This window comes from Schistocerca gregaria, chromosome 9 (genome assembly GCF_023897955.1).
Source record: "Schistocerca gregaria isolate iqSchGreg1 chromosome 9, iqSchGreg1.2, whole genome shotgun sequence".
Lineage (NCBI taxonomy): Eukaryota > Metazoa > Arthropoda > Insecta > Orthoptera > Acrididae > Schistocerca > Schistocerca gregaria.
Genome location: NC_064928.1, coordinates 101,346,762 through 101,371,990, shown reverse-complemented (window position 1 = coordinate 101,371,990; position 25,229 = coordinate 101,346,762). Strand labels below are relative to the sequence as shown.

Below are 25,229 nucleotides of genomic sequence, written 5' to 3'. Positions count from 1 at the left end.
AACGGCTGCGTCTAACCTATAAATGTATCTGAGTGACAGTACAATGGTGAGACGTCCCATAATCGCAAAAATCGCCAAAGAACACACTCATTTGAAAAATTTTCTGTTCCAGACATACTAGGATATTATTTTTGAAAACACTATTTGGTTTACGAAAAAAATTATTCCTCAGTGTTTTTTTTCTCCGTTCATATGCTCCATAAGGGTTTTTGTTGCTGATAAAAAAAAAACCATTTTCAGCTGTACCCTGATCTACATATTCACGACAGAAGACAGAAAAAAAATTTCAGTTACTGTTTGTTCACAACGTCTTGAACCAGAACTCCACACATCTTGATTGGCTCTCGGCGAACGGCACAGGCCAGTCGACTTCGGGGCGAAACTGTTTTGTTTTTGGCCACTGCCAACATTAACGGCCTAAAAACGCAGTACCTCACTAGTGTACTAAATAGCCATTAGCCACTACGAAGGAAGAAGGAATTGTTCTGCAACGTCGTGCTGAGTCGCAAGTTAATAATCTCTTAATGAGTAACGAAGTGCATCCTGGCCCGTCGCGAGCAGCACTTTCTATTCTTTCCATTCCTCGCATGAGCAGAAGATGTACTTTACGGGGTGAAGCCCGAAGAATAATTAATAACATAGTCGAATGTTGCGAACAGGAATGCGAAAGGAAATACCTATTCCAACCTCTCACTCAATCGGCGAACCGAACAGCGACGTACACAGGAGCAAGCATCAGTACCGTAAGAAGAATTAGGAAATTTTGCATAGAAAATCCTGGGAAATTACCAGAAACTCCAGGCAAAAAGAGGTAAATCTCTTTTCAAATATTTCACTTCCAAAGATCACTTAAAGAGCCCGAGACATGTATGAATTTATTTAAAATATGCCTTCTGTTGTTTGTGTGTGCAAAATCATCATGCTGACTGTAGAAACTCTTAGCATAATATTCCTTAGTTCTGCATAAAATGCAGTCCTGCTTTCTAACCATCCTTTTTGTTTTTTAAATTCTCTGCACAAAGCACAGTCTTGCATTCTAACTTTTTTGTTTTGTTTTTTAATTCTCTCTCACTTAGGCCAAAAGCTACTGGGAGAATCCAATGGAATGAATTTGATAGGAGTGTTGTGAAACAAACAATTGAAGACTTCTATTTGGTGCAGAAGATCGCTCCCAGTCTGCGGAAACTCCGGCCAATACTTAAGGAAAAGATTGGTTGGACGTGGTCTATTACATCTTTGAGGAATACTTTGCTGTCCATGGGATTCATATGGAAAGATAGGCAGTATAAGAGAAGGTTATTGTTAGAACGTAGTGATATTTCTGGCTGGCGGTCGCATTTTATTGTACAAATGAGACATAGTAGAGCAGCAGCCAAAGAAATATTCTATGTTGATGAAACTTGGATAGACAGCAATTTGGCAGTTGGGAAATGCTGGCCGAAGAACGCTGCAGCAGGCGTTGCAGGATGGGGAACTTCCTCTAAAAGACTTATCGTAGGAAGTGTTGGATCGAGAAAGGGATTCATCAGGGAAGCTCAGCTAAATTTCTGGGCAAACTCTGCAAAAGGAGACTACCGTAGTCAAATGACTTCGGAAATCTTTGAGAACTGGTTTGAGACCATGGTTCTCCCAAATCTTCCACCAAATGCAGTCATAGTGATTAACAATGCTCCATATCACAACAGGCAGGTGGACAAAACACCCACATGTTATCATACAAAGATGAGGATGCTGCAGTGGCTCCAAAAGAGGCATGTCCCTTGTAGTGAAAGCATGAGGAAACAGGTTCTGTTCTCATTAATTCAAGAACACTGCCCTAGTGAGAAGTCATTTGTGATTGACGAAATGGCGAAAGAGAAAGGCCACTTGGTTGTCCGCTTGCCACCACACAACTGTAATTTGAGTGCAATGGAATTAGCATGGGCGAAAGTGAAAAGATTGTTAAGGGAGCTCAGTGTTACAAGTGACTTGTTGAATGATGATCTGCTTCAACTTGTCAGTGAAACCCTTCTGTTAGTTACCGCTGATGACTGGGAAGGGTACTGCACCAATATGCAACAACTGGAAGAAGATTACTGGAGGCGTGACGCTCTCGTTGAACATGCAATAGAAGATATCATGATTAACACTGCTGAATCGGACAGTAGTGATGATAATAAGGACTTATGCACAGATGATGAATACAATGAAAGTGATTCTGATTGAGTTATTTGTTTTTGCAATTCAGCATTAGAAATGTTAATAAATATTTAAATTTGTAATCATTTTTTCTGATGACACATTGTGAGTTTTACATCTGGCCCTTTTGAACATCAAATTTTCTATGACATTTGATATGGAATTGGTAGGAATAAGCACCACAATTCAACATGAACATGTCAGTTTTGATTGCACAAATCCTCCAGTCTTTTCAAGGACACATCATATAAAGCAGTACACACATGTGTACGGTCAGGGCAATGCATGAGAAAGTGAGTTTTCGACCCCCCCCCTCCCCCTCCCTCAACACCACCACTCACTCCTTGTCTATCTATCAAAGGGTGGGGGGGGGGGGGTATCAGGGGGCTGACCTTGCTGACTCCACTCCCCGTATCCTTTGAGAATTCATTCAGGATTGGTGAAGAAACCATTGACTTTGCCACCTTATCTAAAGTTCAGAGTAGAGATCTATACTTCGGTGCAAAGATATTCAACTAACACTTATCTAATCTTAAGCTAGAAATTGACAGCCCTAGAAAGGAAAAATAAGGCTTGTTAGCCACTCTTCACAAATTACCCAAATATCTAGATCCAAAGATTGAAAAGTTTTGGTAACCACTAGGACATAGCATTGTCCACTGTAAAAATGCCTGATAAGTAATAATGTACTGTAAACAGGACTCATTATTTAAAGGTGTGGGTAATGATTTGCTAAAAAACAAATTATGTATATCCAGCATCTTCTACATTGCTAGACTGGACTTAACCAAATTTGGTACACATACTGCTTCCTACACAAAAATCAGCATGGTCCTAGATCCCCTAGTAGCTGAGATATGTGTGCCTGCACGGCAGGCATGTTGTGTGGGTAGTATCAGCATGCCTTGTAGGGGCTACATGTTTGGAAGGACACAGCTGAGCATAGATAGGAAGCTTGAAGTTGGATACTGAGGGGGGTGGGGTGGTTAAGAGATGGATAGAGAAAAGACCGAGGAGAAGGCTGACAGACAGAGGGGGGGGGGGAGATGATAGACAGACAGAGAGAGAGAACGGGGGGGGGGGGGGCGAAGTATAAGATGGAGAGAGAGAGAGAGAGAGAGAGAGAGAGAGAGAGAGAGAGAGAGAGAGAGAGAGAGAGAGAGAGAGAGAGAGTAGGTGGTGGTGAAGGACAGATAAATTGTGGAGGAGGATGAGACAGACAGACAGAGAGGGAATGAGGAGTATATGCTGTAAAAGATGGGACAGACAAGATGGACAAAGAAAGATGGAGGAGGAGGTGGACAGGTAGATGTGGGAGGAAGATAAGGACTTGGGGGGGGGGGGGGGAGGGAAGAGATATGAGATGTGCCAACCACAGGGAAAAAGGCTAATAATGATGTGAAGTAAATATTATACTGAAAACAGGAGATGAACAATTGCTAATTAATATAACTGAGAAGACAACATCTTCTTTCAATGTGGCAACATTTTTTTGTAATTTACTTGGTTATATTTAGCTAGAATGAACACGAGTAATACTAAACAGTTTAATGATAGTTTAATGTAAATGCAATACAGGGATTAAGTTTCTACTCATTTATTCATTCATTGTGTTTTGTAAATCCCATCAAGGATGATGACTTTCATGGATGTAGACTGAGTCGAGGTATACTGCACCAAAATACAAGGAAATTATAGAAACTTAATCTGCACACAGCATTAACAATAAAATACCACTATAGTGCTTAATGTGAGTCATGCTTATACCATCTAAATTTAATAGATGCAATTATTGAGAAAGCTGCTACATTTATCTACTATAAGCAGCATAATATTTGCTTGATTACAAAGATATTTTCCAAAGAAAATATGTTTTACATCTGTAAATACTGAATCTTGTTTATAGTGCATCATTAGCTGTCCTCCAGCTTGATAAACTGTGCTAGTGGCATGTATCTAACAGAACCTTACAGTCCCTGAATCTGGATATTCAAATAATTTGTGAAAGTAGTTTCCAATGAGGTACTGTTTTCTTTTTCTTTTGAATTAATAGGGATTCACAGCTTCTTGCTTCATGTTATGTACACACTTAATGAAACTCTTACCTGCAGAGTACATAAGTACACAGCTCCCTCCTGAATCATAAACATGGAGGCAATGTCTACATGAAAAATTATGTTTGTGTCTTGTATTGTGATTCAGCTGAAACTGATTTTAATTTGGAGGGGGGGGGGGGGGAGACCATGATTAAGAGTATGATAAATATATTGGAAAGCGAGTGCAATAATTCCAATCCCTAAAAAGTATTCTACAAGATGTACACTTATCAGCTTTAAACAATATTCTTACTGTTCACTTCTGCTGAAGAAACACTTAATCTACTTTAGTTGCATTGCCACGGAAGGTAATTCTATAAGACATCAAGATTAAAAAGATGCAAAATAATCCAATACTCTCATATTTAGGCAATCAGAATAAGAGAGGCTTCAAAGGACATAATATGCTGAACCTAGCTTCTTGATTGTTTTGTCTGTGTGTTGAGTCTACTTTAACTTTCCATCCTACTAAACCACAAGGAATTTCATGCAGTGCATTTCATGTAGTATGTGACAATTATTGTCTATTTTTGGCACTAACAGGTTGTTGCTATTGGCTTGGAATGGCATAATGTGCACCTCTGTGAGACTAACACTTTAACTGGAGCTTTGAGAGTGGGAACATTATCCTGTCCTGGGTAAGGTCTCAGTGATGTGCTATTGTCTTCCTCCCACTTGGTATAATGTGTCCAGTGTGTATTTGTGTTGTATGGGTGTTTGTTATGGATGTCCATACAGGGGAAAGGGTGCTGACATGTAGCCTACTTATCTGCAAGGGGACTGCTGAACCTCACATCCCACATGACAGATGTATCACTATAGTGTGAACTACTAATGCACAAGATGACATGTCTGAAGGCATTGAAAATATGGTGCTGGATAGAAAAGATCTTGTTGATAGCAAATCTCACAAATGAAGATATTCTGAGTAGAAAAAGTGAGTAATGATCTGTGCTACAAACTTTACAGATAAGGAGAGATCAGTTAATTTACCACTTCCACTGAAGAAATAGTTTACTTGTTAATGTAATGGAGGAAATGGTTTAAGCAGAGAGTTAGGGAAAGACCTAGACTGCAATACTATAGGTAGATCAGAGATGATGTTGGAGCAGGCTCATATGAGGTATACCAACCAATCTTTGGATTGAGAATTATGAATATTTCATATGTCTCCACACCATGAGGTGACATGAAGAATCTTGGAATTTAACCCTTGACATTGGCACAAAGTATGGTGATCAGGAACTGTATGCCATCTCTCTTTCCCCTTCCCAGACAAACATTGGCAATTCCTTCCACCACCAGGGTGAAAGAAAGCTATCTCTCGAGCAGGCACTGCTGCACAACTGAGCCTTAGGCACACCATCTGCAGAGGTGGTTCTGTGCTGCAAGAGAAGCAGTGAACAGTGATACCAAGCTCACCAGATAAAATATCAATTACCCACTTGAAAGAGCTCACTTGTCTTCATTTTGGGGCACTGTAAGTGTCTTAGAACTGATACCAGACAGTCATATGACCATCCACCACCGATTTAAGTATTAATCAACAAAGTTGACAGCGTGGTGGCTGACTGGAGTGAATGAAAAGGCATTTCCCTTTTATAGCCACTCCCATCAGCCAGCACGCTGCATTTCAACTTTGTTTTTGCACATTTAATAATGACAGTCAACTAGAGTGTATGTGGTGGTTGGTTACATGGAGTCAGCACAGTGAGATGGACAGTGTGGGAGGTCATAGAATGCAAAAAGGAATTGTCATGTTTGTGCACCGTGCTGATGACCGCACCATGAATGAAATTGTCCAATTTGTTGGTGTATAAGTGCAAACTGTTAAGTTTGTTTACAAGGAATGGTGTATCACTCACAACCATATAATGCAGCATAAGAATAGTGATTTGGGGGAGGGGGGTGGGGGGAAATCTATGTGGCAGTGCCCAGAGATGAGTGTTGCAGTTTGTAAGTGTCAGTCAGTCGCAAATTGGAATTACAGACACTAGCTGCCTGTGGGCATTGATTAATATCAATGGCATTCCATCTCATAGGGGAGTCGTGCTGCGCATCCGGGATGACATTAATAATCACTCCCCATCTTCCTGACTACTCACCTACAAGGTGTTGAAATTAACCTTCATCAATTGACCTTTTCCCTTTGTACCATTCACATCCGTCCATCATTTGATGTCACCAGGGCAGACTTCCTCCAGCTTACTGGGCAATTCTCTCACCCCTTTCTGTCGCTTGGTGACTTTAATGCACACTATCCCCTTTGGGGAATCTGTTACTGAGGTGTCCTCCTGGCTGACCTACTCAATCAAATTAACCTTATCTGCCTTAACATGCGTGCATCCACATTCTTTTCAGGCTCCATACACACCTATACCATTTATACCTCTCCTTCTGCACTACCAATCATGCTCATTGTCTCGAGTGGTCCGTTCTCCCTGACACATACTCGTGCAACTATTCTGATTGCTGACTCCTACCCCATCTATGTGCTCACCTAAATGGGAGCTTCCCAAGGCCGACTGGAGGCTTTACTCCTCCCTGGCGAGCTTTGATGAACAACATTCTCCAGTTGCAATGACCAGGTGGAATATCTTGCAAACGTTATCCTTACTGCCGCAGAAAGTTCCATTTCTCGCACTTCTTCTTTACCATGCTGTGTCCTGGGCCCTTGGGGGACAGGGCATACTGTGACGCCATTTGTGTGCACAGACGTGCTCTCTGCATTTTTAACCATTATTCTATGATGGCAAACTGCATTCGTTATAAATGGTTGCATGCAGAGAGTCGTCGCATTCTTCGGGATAACAAGAAAGCTAGCTGGATTTCATTCACTAGTTCTATTAACAGTTCCACTTCCTCTTCCATCACGTGGGCCAATCTCAAGCAACTCTCTGGGACCAAGGTCCATTCCCCAATTTCTGGCCTGACAGTAGCAGCTGATGCCATAATGAATAGTATTGCTGTCTCCAACACCTTGGGCTGCCATTTTGCAGAGATTTAGAGCTTCTCCCACTATCATCCTGCCTGCCTCCATCGGAAATGAATAGAAGAGGCTTGAGCGATACCCTTCTCTTCTCCGAATCATGAGTGTTACAATGCCGCCTTTACTGCGAGAGAGCGTGTTCTCACTTCATCTCGATGATTTGCTCCAGGCCAGGTGATGTTCATAGTCAGATGCCGTACCACCTTTCTCTTGTGGGCAGGCATTTTCTCCTTCATGCGTACAACCACATCTGGGCAGAGGGCATGTTCCCCATTACCTTGCCTCCTTCTCCTTGCCTTCTTGTCCGCCCTATGATCTCCGCCTCGGCGTTTGAGACGATCTGTCCTTTCTCTCCCTCTCTCCCTTTTTTTTTCCCTATTCTTCTTTCCTCCCTGTGCATGCCTGATGGCCAATCCACGTGTTCACACGTGTAGCCAATGACGGGATAAAGCGTAATTCCCCACCCTGGGTAGACAAGTAGGGCCCGTGCATACCCCCTGGTAAAGGCCAGGCCCGGGGAGGGGTGATTGCCCGAGCTGACACCTTCCGACCTTGCCAATTGGTCCCTCCGTCCGTTTCGCCAGAGGTGTGAACTGAGGTGTAAACATTCACCTAAGGCGGGAGCGCCCTCTGAGAGGGTCCCCACAAGGGAGGAGTGCGCCATCGGAGATGCTGGCAATCATGGGGGATTCATCCGCAATGGATTTCTCTTCTTCTTCTTCTCTCTTGACTTCCGCCCAAAAACGGAAACTTGACCAGCCACCAGTGACAAAAGTACTACCGCCTGCCCCAAAGTTCCTCATAGTTTCTAGATATGATGATGGAAAGGATTTTTCATCTGTCAACCCTTTCATTATTCAGAAGGGCATAGGTGCCATAGCTGGACCTGTCAAGTCTTGCACCAGGATGCATAACGGTACCTTGTTGTTGGAAACTGAAAGCGCCTTTCAGGCACTAAAACTCCTTTGGGCCACACTCTTGTACATGTCCCCTGTCCGGGTGGAGGCTCACCGCACTTTGAATTTGTCGCGTGGTGTTGTATCTACTAGATCACTTAACGGATTGACTGACGAGGAGAGCAGGGCGTGACGGCGTCATCCGAATGGAAACCTACTTGCATTTTCCATTACGTGGACGACAAATTCGTCATCTTGCCGCATAATATGGATAAACTCCTTGACTTCCTTACACATCTAAACTCCACACACCAAAACATCAAATTCACTATGGAGACTGAATCGGAGGGTAAATTACCTTTCCTTATCGTCTTGGTCAGGTGAAGGGCTGATGGCACCTTAGGAGTGTTGATGAAACACAGAAATTGCATCGGGATTGAATACAACAGACACCATGCTGACTTTTCTAAATGGGAGTAATGTCTCACAGTGTCTACGCTTTGATCGATTACTGGAAGACCAGTAGTAGTATCTGAAGCACATGTGGATGCATTGTGTAACCTGTGGACCTTCAGAGTTTTGATAAAACACAGAAATAGCATCGGGATTGAATACAACAGGCACAATGCGGTCTTTTCTCCATGGGAGAAATGTCTCAAACTGCCTACGCTTTGATCGATTCCTGTGAGACCAATAGTAGTATCCAAATCATATCTGAGGGCATTCTGTAATGTGTGGACGTTCAGAGTGTTGATAAAACACAGAAATTGCATCGGGATTGAATACAACAGGCACAATGCGGTCATTTCTCCATGGGAGAAATGTCTCAAACTGTCTACGCTTTGATCGATTCCTGGAAGAAATGTAGTGGTATCCGAAGCACATCTGGAGGCATCCTATAATCTGTGGACCTTCACAGTGTTGATGAAACGTAGAATAATCATCGGAATTGAATACAACAGGCACCATTAGGACTTTTCTCCTTTGGAGTAATGTCTCAAACTGTCTACGCTTTGATCGATTCCTGGAATACCAGTAGTAGTATCCGTAGCACATCTGCATGCATTCTGTAATCTGTGGACCTTCAGAGTGTTGATGAAACACAGAAATTGTATCGGGATTAAATACAACAGCCACCATGCCGCCTTTTCTCAATGGGAGTAATGTCTCAAACTGTCTGCGCTTTGATCGTTTCCTGGGAGACCTGGTCAACCATAACCTTGTACTGACCCAGACACTTTTCTTGACCTTTGATAGTGTTCAGCTGCTGTCGTGCATCAAAGCGGGCTACGAGGTTATATCTGTTCGCCCCTATGTCCCGACACCTACACATTGCTACCGATGTCAGCATTTTAACCACACCCGCCCATCTTGTTCTAATGCGCCTAAGAGCATCACTTGTGGCAGGGACGCCCATAAGGGTGACTGTCCACCTCCATCTCCTCGTTGCGTGAACTGTCAGGGTGACCATGCAGTGTCCTCTCGTGACTGTCCCATCTACAAGGATGAATGCTGCGTACAGGAAATTTGGGTCAAAGAGAAAGTGTCCACTTCAGCTGCTCGCAAGCTTTTTACTAGTAGGAAGCCCATGCTGCTCCCAGCAGGGATATACAGTACCATCCTTGCCTCTCCTTCTCCTACCATGGAGCTATCGATGCAGATATGCAATCTGACCTTTAGTGCTACAGTTGTCCATTCGGCCAGTGCTAAGATCGCCCGGTCAACGTCTCCTCTTCCTCCCATCACCCCTAGGACACAAGCACCTTCATCAGCTTCTGCCACAACTAAGACCCAAAAGTCAGATGCATGGGCCTTCAAGAAGGAACCCATGAAGACTTCTTACATACCCCGAACTCCCACCCACCGACCAGTACTTCCAAGAAGGCTCATAGGAAGAAAAGTTCTCCTTCTCCACCACGGCGCATTTCTTCTCCTGTGCCACCCAGTGGTTGCCGCCCCAGGCCTTCATCAGTTTCACCTGGCCGCACCGCTGGTAGCCGAACATCTAGCCGTTCACCGGCGGAAGAACCTCCCCCTCCCGACCATCTTAACATGGTGGCTGACGAACCTATTGATAAAATGGACGATGACTCTCTGTCTATTGATAGCGGCAGCAGTGCTCGCTCGAAGCCGGGCCCTCAGCGGCCTTTGAGGTGACCCCTTCTTGCTTCTCCTTTTTCTTTTTCTTTTCATGATGGCACTTCTTCATTGGAATACTCACGGCACTCACTCCAATCGAGAGGACTTAAAGTTGCTGCTATGGTTGCACTGCCCGCTCGTAGTAGCTCTCCAGGAAACGAAGCTACGCCCATGTGATCGTATTGACTTGGCACACTATACCTCTGTGCGTTTTGACCTACCCCCTGTGTCATGTATTCCGGCTCTTGGATGGGTTATGTTGCTGGTCCGGGATGATATCTACTATGATCCCATCACATTGCACACCGATCTGCAGGCAGTTGCCTTCTGAATTACTCTCTTCACTTTCACATTTTCCATTTGTACTGTTTAGACGCCAACATTGTCTGCTGTTACTAGGGCAGACATGATGCAAATTATTGCTCAGCTACCTGCACCATTTTTGTTGACTGGAGACTTCAATGCCCACCATCCCCTTTGGGGCTCTTCAGTACCCTGCCCGAAAGGCTCCCTCTTGCCAGACCTTTTCAACCACCTCAATCTAGTCTGCTTAAATACCGGTGCACCTACCTTCCTTTCAGACACAACGAATACCTATTCCCACTTGGACCACTCAATATCCACTATCCAACTTGCGTGTCAGTTCGAGTGGTATGCTCTGTCTGACACATACTCGAGCGACCATTTCCCCTGTGTAATCCATCTCCTGCATCACACCCCTTCTCCACGTTCCACTAGCTGGAACATTTCCAAAGCTGACTGGGGGCTTTTCACCTCCCTGGCGAACTTCCATGATCAAAACTTCTCCAGCTGCGATAGTCAGGTCGCATACCTCACGAACGTTATTCTCACTGCTGCTGAATATTCCATCCTTTGTACTTCCTCTTCTCCACGTCGAGTCCCAGTCTCCTGGTGGACTACAGCATGCAGCGATGCTATTCGTAGTTGTCGATGTACTTTACGCGCCTTTAAACACCACCCTACAATGGCGAATTGTATTAATTATAAACGATTACATGCACAGTGTCATCATGTTATTAAAGAAAGCAAGAAAGCCAGCTGGACTGCTTTCACAAGCTCCTTCAACAGTTTTACTCCTTCTTCTGTTGTCTGGGGTAGCCTGCGCCGGCTATCTGGCACTAAGGTCCACTCACAAGTTTCTGGCTTGACGGTCGCGACTGTCGGTCTTGTTGCCCCTGAGAATCTCTCCAATGCCTTTGGCCAATTTTTTGCAGAGGTTTCGGGCTCCGCTCATTACCATCCTGCCTTCTTCCCCTGACAACAGGCAGAGGAGGCAAGGCCACCTAACTTCCACTCCTCGAACCATGAAAGTTATAATGCCTCATTCACTATGCAGGAACTCGAAAGTGCCCTTGTCCGGGCATGGTCCTCCTCTCCGGTGCCTGATTCTGTTTGTATTCAGATGCTGAAGAACCTTTCTCTTGCGGGTAAAGGTTTTCTTCTTCGTACTTATAGTCACATCCGGATTGAGGGTCATGTTCCCACATGCTGGCGCGAATCTATTGTTGTCCCGATTCCTAAGCCGGGGAAGGACAAGCACTTGCCTTCCAGTTATCGACCCATTGCCCTTACCAGCTGTGTCTGTAAGGTGATGGAATGAATGGTTAACTCTCATTTGGTTTAGCTGCTCGAATCTCAATGCCTACTTACCAATGTACAATGTGGATTTCGTAGGCGCCGCTCTGCTGTTGACCATCTGGTTACCTTGCTGACATTCATTTGAATAACTTCTTGCGGAAGTCCGAGACAGTGGCTGCATTCTCTGATTTGGAGAAGGCTTACGACAGCTGTTGGAGGATGGGCATTCTCCGCACCATGCATTCATGGGGCCTTCGTGGTCGCCTCCCTCTTTTTATTCATGCATTTTTAATGGTTCGACAGGTCAGGGTACGTGTGGGTTCTGTCCTGTCCGACGCCTTTCGCCAGGAGAATGGGGTGCCACAGGGCTCAGTTTTGAGCGTCGCTCTCTTCACCATAGTGATCAATCCAATAATGGATTGCCTCACAGCTGATGTATCAGGCTCCCTTTTTGTGGACGATTTTACCATCTACTGCAGCGCGCAGCATACGTGTTTCCTGAAGCACTGTCTTGACCGTCTTTACTCCTGGAGTGTCGCCAATGGCTTCTGTTTTTCTGCCGAGATGATGGTCTGTATTAACTTCTGGAGCTGCAAAGAGTTTCTGCTACCATCCTTACGTCTTAGTCCCATTGCTCACCCATTTGTGGAGACAACAAAATTTTTAGGTCTTATATTTGACAGGAAACTTAGCTGGTCTCCACATATGTCATATTTGACTGCCCGTTGTACCCGTTCCCTAAATGTCCTCCGTGTTCTTAGCGGTACATCGTGGGGAGCGGATCAAACTGTCCTACTTCGCCTATATTGGTCGATCATCCGCTCAAAGCTGGATTATGGGAGCTATATATACTCCTCTGCACGGCTGTCCATCTTACGCCGCCTCAACTCTATACAACATTGGGGGTTATGTCTTGTGATGGGAGCATTCTATACTAGTCTCGTCGAGTCTTAATGCTGAAGCCGGTGAATTGCCACTAACCTACCGGCGCAATATACTGCTTTGTCAGTGTGCCTGTCGGCTATTATCAATGCCCGACCATCCGTCTTATCGTTCCTTTTTTGACGACTCTCTTGACCATCAATACGGGTTGTATGTATCTGCCCTGCTACCCCCTGGAGTTCGCTTATGTCGCCTCCTTCAGCAACTTGATTTTCCACTCCCTGCAACCTTTAGAATGGGCCAGAGGCGAACGCCACCTTGGCTCCAGCCTCAGGTTTGCATTCACCTTGCCCTCAGCTCGCTCCCAAAGGAGGTTACCCCAGTTTCGGTATACCACTCACAGTTTGTTGACCTTCGTTCAAAGTTCATTAATACAATCTTCATTTATACAGATGGCTCTAAGACCAATGACGGTGTTGGGTGCTCTTTTATTGTCGGGGCACACAGTTTCATATACTGGCTCCATGGCCATTGTTTGGTCTTCGCAACTGAGCTATTTGCCCTCTATCAGGCTGTTCTTTACATCCGCCGCCACCGAAATTCTGCTTATGTCATCTGCTCCATCCAGAGCCTCAGTGATCCGTATCCGGTTCACCCTTTTGTGAACTGGATCCAATGCTCTCTTCAGTAGCTGGCAGTCGATGGTTCTCCGGTTACCTTTATGTGTGTTTCTGGCCATGTCTGTATCCCTGGGAACGAAGCTGCAGATGCCACGGCCAAGGCTGCGGTCCTCCTTCTTGTAGTGTGCCTTCATCCGATTTTAGCACGGTCACTTGTCAATGCATTTTATTGCTGTGGCATGCCGATTGGTCTGCACTTACTGAAAACAAGCTTCGGGCCTCGAAACCTCTCCCCACGGCTTGGACGACCTCTTCACGCCCTTCTCAGCGGGAGGAGGTTGTATTGGCCTGGTTATGGATTGGACACTGCCGGTTTGCCGTTCTGCCCATGTGGGCAATTGCTGAAGGTGCACCACATTTTAACATCCTGTCCGAATTTTAATACACTGCACATTTATCTTGGCCTGCCATGTACTCTGGATGAAATTTTAGCGGATGACCCAGGAGCAGCTGCTCGCGCTCTTCATTTTATCCTCTTGACAAACCTGTCTAAGGACATTTGATTATGCTGTTTTCTTTTAAGCCCTTGCCTGTTAATGTGCCTTTTATGGTGTTGTCCTTTTTAGTTGCTGTTTTAACCTTGTGCCTCGCAGTGCACTCGTAATTTAGTCTTGGCGCTACTCACCACTGTAGTTGTGCGCGCTAAAACCACAAAAAAGAAACAAAAACAAAAATCTGGTGTGGTATAATTGATGACCTGGTGCTAGGGCTTATTTTCCTACCAAATCACATGACAGCCGCAGTGTGTGGACGTTTCCTGATAGAAAACCTACTTGCACTTTTGGAAGATGTAATGTTAGAGCAACGACAGTAAATGTACCTGCAACATGATTGATCACTGATTTGCTGTACCAGACAAGTATCGTAGTATTTTAATAACATATTTCCTCAATAGTGGATTGGCCATGGTGGCCTGCCAGGTCGCCTAACCTACTCCCATTAGATTTCTGTTTATGGTGCTACTTACAAGGGGATGTGTACACCAGGAAGGTGGATACACATGGAGAACTTGTTGCTCACATCACCGTTGCTGTTGCCCGCGTTAAAGCCACCGAGATGATGTTGAGTGTGCATCACAACACACCCTCATATGTGCTGGCAAGTGCATTGAGACGGGTGAGGCACCTTCTGAACACATCAGTCATCTGTCCCACCATTATTCTGTCCACCACAGCATCTAAGCATTTTGATAAATAATATTCACACCTGTCTTCATAACCATTCATAGACGTCTGTAGTTTTCAACTTACTCCAGAGTTTTGTTTCTTCATTCTCTCTCTCACTCTCACTCTCACTCACACACACACACACACACACACACACACACACACACACACACACACACACACACACAGTAGCTGACTGGCGACATGTGGTGTGCTCTGCCAGGCCATGATTTTGCCTGTTTTCAAATGCATGGACAGCGAGGCATTTGACCTCAATGGAGGGTGAAATACTGGCTGCTGAAGGAGGCTCTTTGATGTTTCTCTCTCTTTTTTTTAAATCGTAATTTGGGTGCCCTGATATAGGTTACCGTGATCATGATGCATGATGTTTATTTCAGCATTCTTGGTGACCAGGCATTGCCCTTTCTTGTTCATCTTCATGATGAGGATGCTGTGAACATTACCATTTTCCAAGATCACAACAACCATGTTCAGGGGTTGTTTGTGTTAATTCCTGGTTTCATGAACTCAGGCACTCTACTGCGCTTTGACTATCTACATCTACATCCATAATCTGCAAACCAACTGTGAAGTGTATGACAGAGGGTATATGCCACTTTACTGGTTCTTAGGGCTTTTTCCTGTTCCATTCACGTATGGAGTTCTAGGGAAAATGATCGTTTAAATGCCTCTGTGCATGCTGCAAATAATGTAATTTTATCCTCAAAATCCCTATGGGAGGAAGTGGGTTGTTGTATGTACCTAGAGACATAATTTAAAGCCAGTTCTTCAAACTTTGTTAGTAAACAATCCCAAGAAAGTCTGCTAACAGGCTGCCTTCAACATCTCAGTGACGCTCTCCAATGATTCAAACCAACCTCTGGCTTGCAGATAAACCTCTGATAATTCATAATGTCCTGCTATGTATAAATTCAGTATCCTTCCCAATACTTGTTTGGTGTGGATTCCACACACTAGAGCAATATTCTAGGATGGGTCACACAAGTTATTAGTAAGCAATCTCTTTTGTAGCATAATTGTATTTTCCTAGTGTTATACCAATAAACCAAAGTCTTCCATCTGCGTCACCCACACAGCCTATGTAGTTGTTCATGTCCCTATGAAGTGCTACACCCAAGTATTTGTATGAGTTTACAGATTACATCTGTGAATCACTAGTATTATATTCATAGGATACTATGTTTTTGTTTTGTTTTGTGAAAGTCACAATTTTACATTTCTGAGCATTTAAGGCAAGCTGCCAATCATTGCACAAACTTAGAAATCTTATCAAGCTCTGATTAAACATTTGTAGAGCTTCATTCCATCTTTATTTCATTGTAGATAGGTGCATCATCTACAAAAAGTGTTAGGTTACTATTCATGTTGTCCTCAAGATCATTAATATACACTTGAAGTTATTTTTACATCTGTTGATCACTCTCGATCCAAGATAACACGCTGCGTCTTCCCCATGAAGAAATCCTCAATCCAGTCACAAATTTCACTTGATACCTCATGTGATGGAACTTCTGGTAATAAGTGTAGGTGTGGTACTGATTCAAATGCTTTTCGTAAATAAAGAAATACTGCATCTGCCTGCCTGCCTTGATCCATGGCTTCCAGGAAGACAAGTGAGAAAAGTGAGAGTTGAGTTTCACATGGTCAAATTGTTTGAAATCCATGCTGTTTGACATGGAGATATCTCATTGTGTTTGACTCAGAAAGTGTTCCAAGATTCTACAACAAATTGATGTCAAGGATATCAGATGGTAGTTTCATGGATTACTTCTGCCACCGTTTGTGTAGACAGGTGTGATGTGTGCTTCTTCCAACTACTGGACACAATGTTTTCTTCAATGGATCTATGATAGATTATAGTTAGAAGAGGGGCTAACTCAGCCATTAATTGGTTATAAAATCTGATAAGGATTCAATTGGGCCCTGGGGCTTTGTTCAATTTTAATGATTTCAGCAGTTTCTCAACACCACTGACACTAATATCTATTTCACTCATTTTTTCAGTGGTATGAGAATTAAGTTGGGGCAAGACTCCTGGGTTTTCCCTTGTAGGGGCACATTTGAAAACAGAGTTAAGCATTTCTGCTCTTGTTTTGCTACTCTCAACTTCAGTTCCTATCTCATTCATGAGCGACTGGTGCCACTAACAACTTTTACATATGACCAGTTTTTTTTTTTTTTTGGGGGGGGGGGTCATTTGACAATTTTCTTGTATAAACCAATTGATTGTAATGACTGGGACTATTTGGAACAGTGAATGAAACATATCAATCAATTTCCCTGCAACTTAATTACAGGATCAAATAATCGATGAGGCACTTCAGCTGAATATCGAATTCCTAAAGAGATTTGCAGATTCTCTTCTTTGGGAAATTTAGGATATTTTCATTGCTAAGTGTGGTGTCTCCTTGGAATGATTAATTTTTTGTCTTTTGTGTGTGTGGAAAAAAAGTAAGATGAGGTAGAACAGAGAGCAGAGGTAGATAACAGGCAACCACAATAAACAACATAAGATTGCCAACAAGAACAGAAACGAAATGTAAAACAAACTGCTACATTAACACAGTAAAGAGTTTCTAAATGATGTTGATTTCTACTCAATAATATCCTTGTGATTCCACTGAAATTTTTTGTTCTGGCTCTAGATTAACCAATTTCAACAAAATTTCCAGAGTACCCCAAGGAAGTGTGATAGGACTGTTATTGTTTACAGTGAATATAAATGATCTAGTAGAAAGCATCGAACACTCTTTAAGACTGTTTGCAGATGATGGGTTGTGTGCTACGAAGTAGCAATGTCAGAATGCAATACTGATTTGCAGAATGACTTGCAGAATAGTGATGAATAGTGCAGGCTGTGGCAGTTGACCCTGAATGTAAATAAATGTAACATATTTTGCATACACAGGAAAAGAAAACCAGTACCGTACAACTGTGCTATTGACAAGAAACTGCTGGAAACAGTATCCATCATACGATATCTACGAGTAACTATCCAGAGTGGCCTCATGTATAATGACCAATTAATTCAAGTAGTAGGAAAAGCAGATGCCATACTGACAACTATGTTAGGAAAAGAATAGCTTGCTACTTACCATAAAGATGACCCACGGAGTTGCAGATGGGCGCAAAAAAAGGCTATTGCACATTCTAGTTTTTAGTAAAAGCCTTCTTCAGCAAAGGAAACACGCACATTCACACAAGCAAGCAAGTCAGGCACACATGACTGCTAACACCAGCAGCTCCGACCTGGGTCTTTTTGCCCTGACCATGTCTTGAGTTGTAAGGAAATGCTCACACCTGTCTTCAACCTATGTCATGGCCTTTACTGACAATGGTCTTTGACTACATGATTGTTTTATGACCGTACAAACCAATCCACACAATCCAAGGATGACTCCACAAAACCTGCATCAATTTGCAGCAGCTATGCTTTGCCAACAACAACCAGTGTCAGCAAATACATGAGACATCCCTTACACTTCTGCCCGTGCATGATCAGCTCTGACAAATGTCACACACAAGAGCAGCATTGGCACATATGGCCACCCCTCCTCCCACCACCACTGCCATCATCCCGAAAATGACACAACCCAGGGTCTACCTGTTTGCCATTGAGGCATGGTGCCTCACAGCTGCCTTACTCCAGGTAGCTAAGGCACCATTAAGAAAATGTTGTGAGCAGGCATTGTCCATCCCTCAGACAATGCTTGGGCATCACCCATAAAATTAGTACTAAAAAAAAGACAGTTCTATAAGACTATGGGGCTACAGAACTTTTAATTCTTGCACACAAAATTTCATTCATTGATTCATGAGAGCTAAGGTTTTTAGTGTGATTGACTGCCAAAAAGCTTATTGCCAACTACTGAAAAGCTTATTACCAGAATCCCATGCAGCTAGATGATCTCAGTAAGACAGCCATCATTACACTCATTACACTCTTCGTCTTATACAAGTTCCTTGTTATGCCATATGGAATCAAAAACAATCTGCAGAGATTTATCAATGGAGTGCTTTTCAACATTGATAGCTGCTACGCGTACCTTGATGACTTCTTAATGACTTGATCTTCTCCACAAACAACAATTTGAACTCCTTCTCACTGCCCTGATGCAGGAGTGGTAATTAACAGAGACAGGTCATAGCTGTGGAAGCAGCAAGTTACATTGCTTGGACATACTCTCAATGTAGAGGGGTTCAAACCAATGCCAGACTGAGCCAACTGCCAGCACCCTATCACAATCTTCACTGTTTGCTTGACATCCTGAATTTTTACCAATGGCACTTACTGCTCACCACGGAAGTTAAGGCACCCCTAACCAAAGCTTTGGCAGGCCCACATACCCACAGTAAATGAAAACTAGTATGAATCACAGACATGCAAACAGCATTTGACTGTTGTAAAAAATGTCTTGCAACAGCAGGTTCATTAGCACACCCTATACCAGATGCTCAGACCACCATCACCATAGATGTTAGTGACTTAAATATCAGGGCAGCTCTCCAGCAAGAAATGGCAAGTGATGATCAGGCTCTCAGATTCTTCTCCAGGAAGCTAACAGAATCCCAAACAAAAAGATCAGCTTTCAACCATGTGTTATTTGCTGTGTATGATGTTGTACACACTTCTGGGAAGACATAGCGGGATACCACTTCATCATTTATGCTGATCGCAAACCGCTGATGAACACTGTACAACACCTTTCAAATGCAGTCGCCCATGGCAATTCTGTCATCCCGACCTGATTGTCCAATGCTCCACTGACATTCAGCACATGACAGTGCTGTCACCTTGACCTGGTTGCCCGGTACTTCTCTGACATCCGAAACCTGCACAGGGCAGGTCACATCATTGCAGACCACCTTTCTTCAGTGCAGATGATCTTCACACTTGACTACAGCACACTTGCAGACAAACAAAAGTGGGACCCAACTAGCCAACCCTTACTCGAAGACAGCTAAAAATTGAATGGCAATTGTTTCCGGTTTCAGAGGTCAGCATTCTTTACGACATCTTGCAGCGCAGTGTGTGACCAGTCTTCCCTGAATTGATGCCGTAGACAATCTTTGACTGGTTACATAACAGTGAGACTTTGAAGTGAATCTCTCATCTATAAATGGGGAACAACATTGGTGTCCAAAATGAAAGCAACAAACTGCTATTTCCCTGTCCTGTATTTAATTCACGATGTAATCATACAAACAGTCAACAGATATCTGTACGATCATGTTCTGCATGGAAGATGGCATCCCAGTCAACGGACAACCACTCCAATGATGACATCAGGGCACCTACCAAATGGGGTAGAGTTTGGTGGATAGTCCCATATCTACAATCGCTGTGAGAGAGAGAGAGAGAGAGAGAGAGAGAGAGAGAGAGAGAGAGAGAGAGAGAGAGAGATTATCAATGGATTCGTGTCTAGAGGGAATGTGGAACATGATTTTGGGACACAAACAGTGTGGGAAAAGACTGATATCGAGGAGGATCCCTAATGATGTGGGCAAGAATTATGTTGATCACTTGAACAGTCCTTTGTGAAATTGTATGGGTGAATTGGCAAGATTTAACTAGTGTCAGATATTGTGACAAGATCTTGAACCTCATGTGTTGTGAGATGCTGTGAGCCCGTGCTTTGTACTGATAGACACTAATGTTCGACTACATAGAGCACAGGTTGTTGACGTTTGCTTGGAAATGGAAGACATTGCACTCATTGTGTGGCCTGCTCGCTCTCCTGATGTGAATCCCATAGTCTGGTATGCACTGTGGTGAGACTGGTTGCATCACATCGGCATCCACCAACCACTCTCCAAGACTTGCAAGCAGTTGTGCAGGAAGAATGAACATTATTGCCGCAACATTAGACTGATAACATCATTTACAGCATGCCCCAATGGTGTCAGGCCTGCATTGTTGCCACAGGTAGTCACATCCCATACTGAGGACATTACCCAGTTCTTGGAGTGTGTGAGCAAATCTGTTAAGTTGGAAAAGAAACAACCACCAAAGGCTATTTTTGTCTACCATTATACAAGTTGCAGTTGTTTATGTTCTGTATTCTTTATAATGTTTCTACTATACTATCAACTGTTTATACTGTTTCATGGCAAAATATTCCTTTCAAAATTTCTGTTTGTTACTTTAATTTTGGTCGCCATTGTACTTGCCATAGAACAACAGACATTTGGATACAGCTGTTTAGCTGGACAAATTACCACACAATTCTGCATTGTAGAGACTAAATTAAGCAGGGGGTTGTACTCTGAGCTAGGTCATAACCTTGTCACCGAACATGTGTAACTTGTTGGAAAGTGGTGTGCAAAAGTTCACAGTTAAGATATTTAGTTTTAACCTCATAAAGACTCCTATTGTGTAGTTTCAAACAAGCAACAATGGTATTAAGGGTCATACACTAAATGAGGCACAGTGTCCTCGGAGTCAAGCTAGTTAACAAGTTAAAAAGGAGTCAACACATGGATAAACTAATCAAGTGTGTTATGCCCCTAGAAACATCTCTCACTGAAATTTCCAGGCAGATTAAAACTGTGTGGCAGACTGATATTCGAACTCTGGACCTTTGCCTTTTGTGGCCAAGTGCTCTACCAAGGTACTGGCAGAAGTAAAGCTGTGAGGATGGGTTGTGAGTTGTGATTGAGTACCTCAGTTGGTAGAGCACTTGCTCGCAGAAGGCAAAGGTCCCAAGTTTGAGCCTCAGTCCAGCACTCAGTTTTAATCTGCCTGGAATTGTCACATCACCATGCAGTCTGCAGCAGAGTGAAAATTTCACTCTGGAAACATCCCGAAGGCTGTGGCTAAGCCATGCCTCCACATTATTTTTTCACCCTGGGGTGGTAGTCCTGCAAGTTTTACAGCAGAACTTCTGTGAAGTTTGGGAGACAGGAGATGAGGTACAGGCAGAAGTAAAGTTGTGAGGATGATTGTGAGTCATATTTTGGTAGCTCAGTTGGTAGAGCACTTGCCCATGAAAGGCAGAGGTCCCGAGTTTGAGTCTTGCTCCGGAACACAGTTTTTTAATCTGCCAGTAAGTTTCATATTGGTGGACATGATGCTGCAGAGCGAAAATTTCATTCTGGGGTCTCTCACAGTGTTGATATAAAGACAGGAATGTTGGCTTATTTTGCATATTTTCTCTAATAAAAATCTACTTATTTTCCTATTATCTTTTATTTCTCCTTCTTAAATGCAATATTCTTGTTATTTTAGGAAATTTTTCTGAATTTATAACATTTTATAAAGTGAAAGTAAGTCATAACCTCTTTTCATCTTCCTAAATTTCTTTCTTCTTTTCATAAATTGTTAATTTTAAGATTTTTATTTCTTAATTACTTTGAAGTCTGTAAGTATTCAAAGTCATTATATTATTAATCCCTGTTACAAATAAGAAATATCAAATAAGTTCCTCATTTTGTACAACTTCATATGGTGAAAATATGACCTGTCTTAGTAACTAGGTGGCAGGTCATTTGTAAATAGTAGAGCAAATATATAAATAAATATTTTCTCTTCCTTTTGTCTTGTGGAATTACTTTCTGGGACAATAAATAAAGCATTTGTGTAACAGAAGTAAGCAGCTTGGTTATTATATGTGCAGACAGAAGGAATGAGTAGAGGATGATAAAACAAACAATTAATGCTAATGAACTCAGGTCCAGAAACCAGCAGTTTTCCTAATGCAATGTACGCACAAATGCAGTAATGCTAATTTTAAAATACTGTTTTATTTTGAAACACCACTAGTGATGCACAAATTACAAAGTTCTCTTTTGATTTTATCATCATTCTGGATACCTAAGTAGAGGTAAATATTGTTGTGTAAACAAATGTGCCACTCACAACTTGCCAGTACCGCAGCCTCTGAGGTCCCCTGACTTGAAACTGTTGGACTTTTTTTTGTGTGGGGATACTTAAAAGCTTTGATTTATGCAAGTCCTGCTGGTGGTGTCTGTCAGTGAACTTGGAATACATTGTCAGTGCAGTCAGTACATTCAAACATGCCTGGAATTTTTGAATGTGTACAGCATTGATGGGGAGATGTGCTGTAGCCTGCTTTCACATTAATGGAGATCCTGTTGAACACTTGTTGTAATGTATTCATGTTCCAGTGCATACCTGCAGTTTGGAATCTTAGGGACTCTGTTATAAGGTTTTCATGTACTCAGTCATAATGCATTGCAGTGGGGAAATAGTTGGTTTCCCAATCTATGTCTGTTAGGATTATTAGGGTGTTTTACTGCCCTCTAGTCACCTATTTTGTTTGCACATACAACAGTCAGACACCCTGTAAGCAGCTGATCTTTTGAAATTAGCAGGTGCCTTACTAATTTACTAGTTTAAATTTAGATGCCACAAGTGTAACTAGCATTAACCATTAGAGAGACAGTTTAGTTTTAATATCATATGTAGATTAATAATAGTATGTAGAGCAAGTTTCCAAAATGTCTTTGCCTTAGTGTAGAATATACTTTGATTTATTGCACAATCCTAAAGGCGGTTCTCCATCACATTTATTGCAGAAATCACATACGTGAAAAATGATTATTTTATTGCCTGGGAGTTAGGCATGTCATGCTGTGAGTGTCATATGAACTGATATCTCAATAAATGCCTCTGACCTACAGCAAATAAATTAGTGCAGGCAAACCCACATTTCACTCTGAGATGTCAGGTGGATTTGATCCAGGTCAGTGCACTTCCCTGCCCTGAAGTTTGCAATTTAACATGCTAAGCCATTTTGGTAGGTTTTCACATGGTATATGCTACCTGCTTTTAATGAGAGATTCCGTCCTGATCACAGGAGACCACTTGAGATTATTATTGCATACAAAGGTCAGCAGATACAGAGAGGACATTGTTAAGCAAAGAAAATTCTCTCAAGGAACCTACAAAATAATGAGACCGAACTGCTGCAAAGTACTTCATTGCAAGGGTGTGGAACACCACTTCACAATACATCAGTTATGACTTCGTAACTGACAGTCCTTTTCCCAACAAAATAAACATTTAACACTGCATAGAAATGTGACACGAAGAATTTGTCCCTAGTTCCAAAAACTCCTGTCAATTGATATGAAGCCTATACAAGGTAATAACTCATTCAAAATAAGTTAAAAGTATGTTTGCTTAAAAAAAAAAAAACCCTACATTAATTTTGTGATAGATGCAGATACTTCCCATGTCTTTCAGTATGTTATTCATGTGCTATTTTTGTTTATTATATACTACACTTTGTTATTGCTGTGTAACATATAACACTACAAGGATGGTTTGAAAAGTTCCCGGAACAGAATAATAAAAAAAAGTACTTACATCACTGAAACTTCTTTTTAATTTTCAATGTAGTCTCCTTGTAGATTAATGCACTTGGTCCAATGATATTCCAGTGCCTTTAGTCCATCTCTAAAATGAGTTTCCTCCAGGCCTGCAAAATAGTTGTCAACTCCGGCTATCAATTCTTCATTTGAAGTAAATCTTCATCCACCAAGAAAAATTTCAATTTTGGGAAGAGATGGAACTCTGATGGAGCCATATCAGGTGAATAAGGTGGGTGTGGCAACAATTCATACCTTAGTTCGTGTAATTTTGCCATAGCGACAGCACATGTGTGCGGGCGCTCATTGTCTCGATGAAAGATGATTTTCTTCCTTGCTAAACCTGGCCTTTTTTCACATATCTATTTTTGTAACTTGTCCAGGAGGTTAGCATAGTATTCTCCAGTAATTGTTTGCTCAGTGGGGATATAATCTGCAAAGAGAATCCCCTTCGCATCCCAGAACACTGATGCCATGACCTTTCCCGCTGCAGAAATTGTCTTTGTTTCTTTGGTGGCAGAGTATCAGCATGCTTCCACTGCTTTGACTGTTGTTTTCTCTCTGGGATATAATAAGTTTCATCTGTGGTCACAAACTGGCCCATAAAATCTTGTTTGTTTCTCCTAAAATAGGGCAAAAATTGTTCCAATACGTCCATTCTCATGTGTTTTTGATCCAGTGTCAAGACTTGCGACACCCATCTTGCAGATAATATTTTCATTTTTAATTATTGAGTTAAAATGTGATATAATCTTTCTGATGACATCTGTCAAGTGTGAGCAATTTCATGCACTTTCAGTTGGTGATCCTCCATGACCATTTTGTGCACTTTTGCAATGATTTCTGGAGTAGTGACACATCTTGGCCTACCACTGCACGGATCACCATCTAAGCTCGCCTGACTGAATTTAAATTCATTTGTCCACTTGGCAACAGTTGAATATGAAGGAGCGGAATCCCCCATTGTATTCTGGAAATCAGCATGAATGTCCTTTGATTTCATACCCTCCTTTACGAAGTACTTAATCACTGCTCGAATCTAGATTTTTCCCATATTTGAAAATCACTACATGGGAACAACAGAGCTACGTCACTGCCACAGCTCTCTTCCAAGAGCACTGATGTGGCACATATTCACAGGCAACAAGCCCATGAATATCATGTGAACTACTCTTTGCGTTAGTGCTGACCTCTCCTGGTGATTCGGAGAACTTTTCGAAACACCCTCATATAATACTATTCTTTCAGAC

At 42.6% G+C, this 25,229-nt stretch overlaps 2 protein-coding genes across 2 annotated transcripts in view; one reads left to right on the top strand and one right to left on the bottom strand.

Moving 5' to 3' along the window:
* The window catches only part of LOC126291671 (uncharacterized), a 244,002-nt gene that overhangs the window by 33,171 nt on the left and 185,602 nt on the right, over positions 1–25,229 (bottom strand). The gene's annotated exons all lie outside the window — the stretch shown is intronic.
* On the top strand, positions 431–2,261 carry LOC126291670 (uncharacterized). The gene is made up of 2 exons (XM_049985250.1): positions 431–811; positions 1,077–2,261. The coding sequence occupies exons 1-2, from the start codon at positions 525–527 to the stop codon at positions 2,203–2,205; spliced, it is 1,416 nt and encodes a 471-aa protein (XP_049841207.1). The 5' UTR covers positions 431–524; the 3' UTR covers positions 2,206–2,261.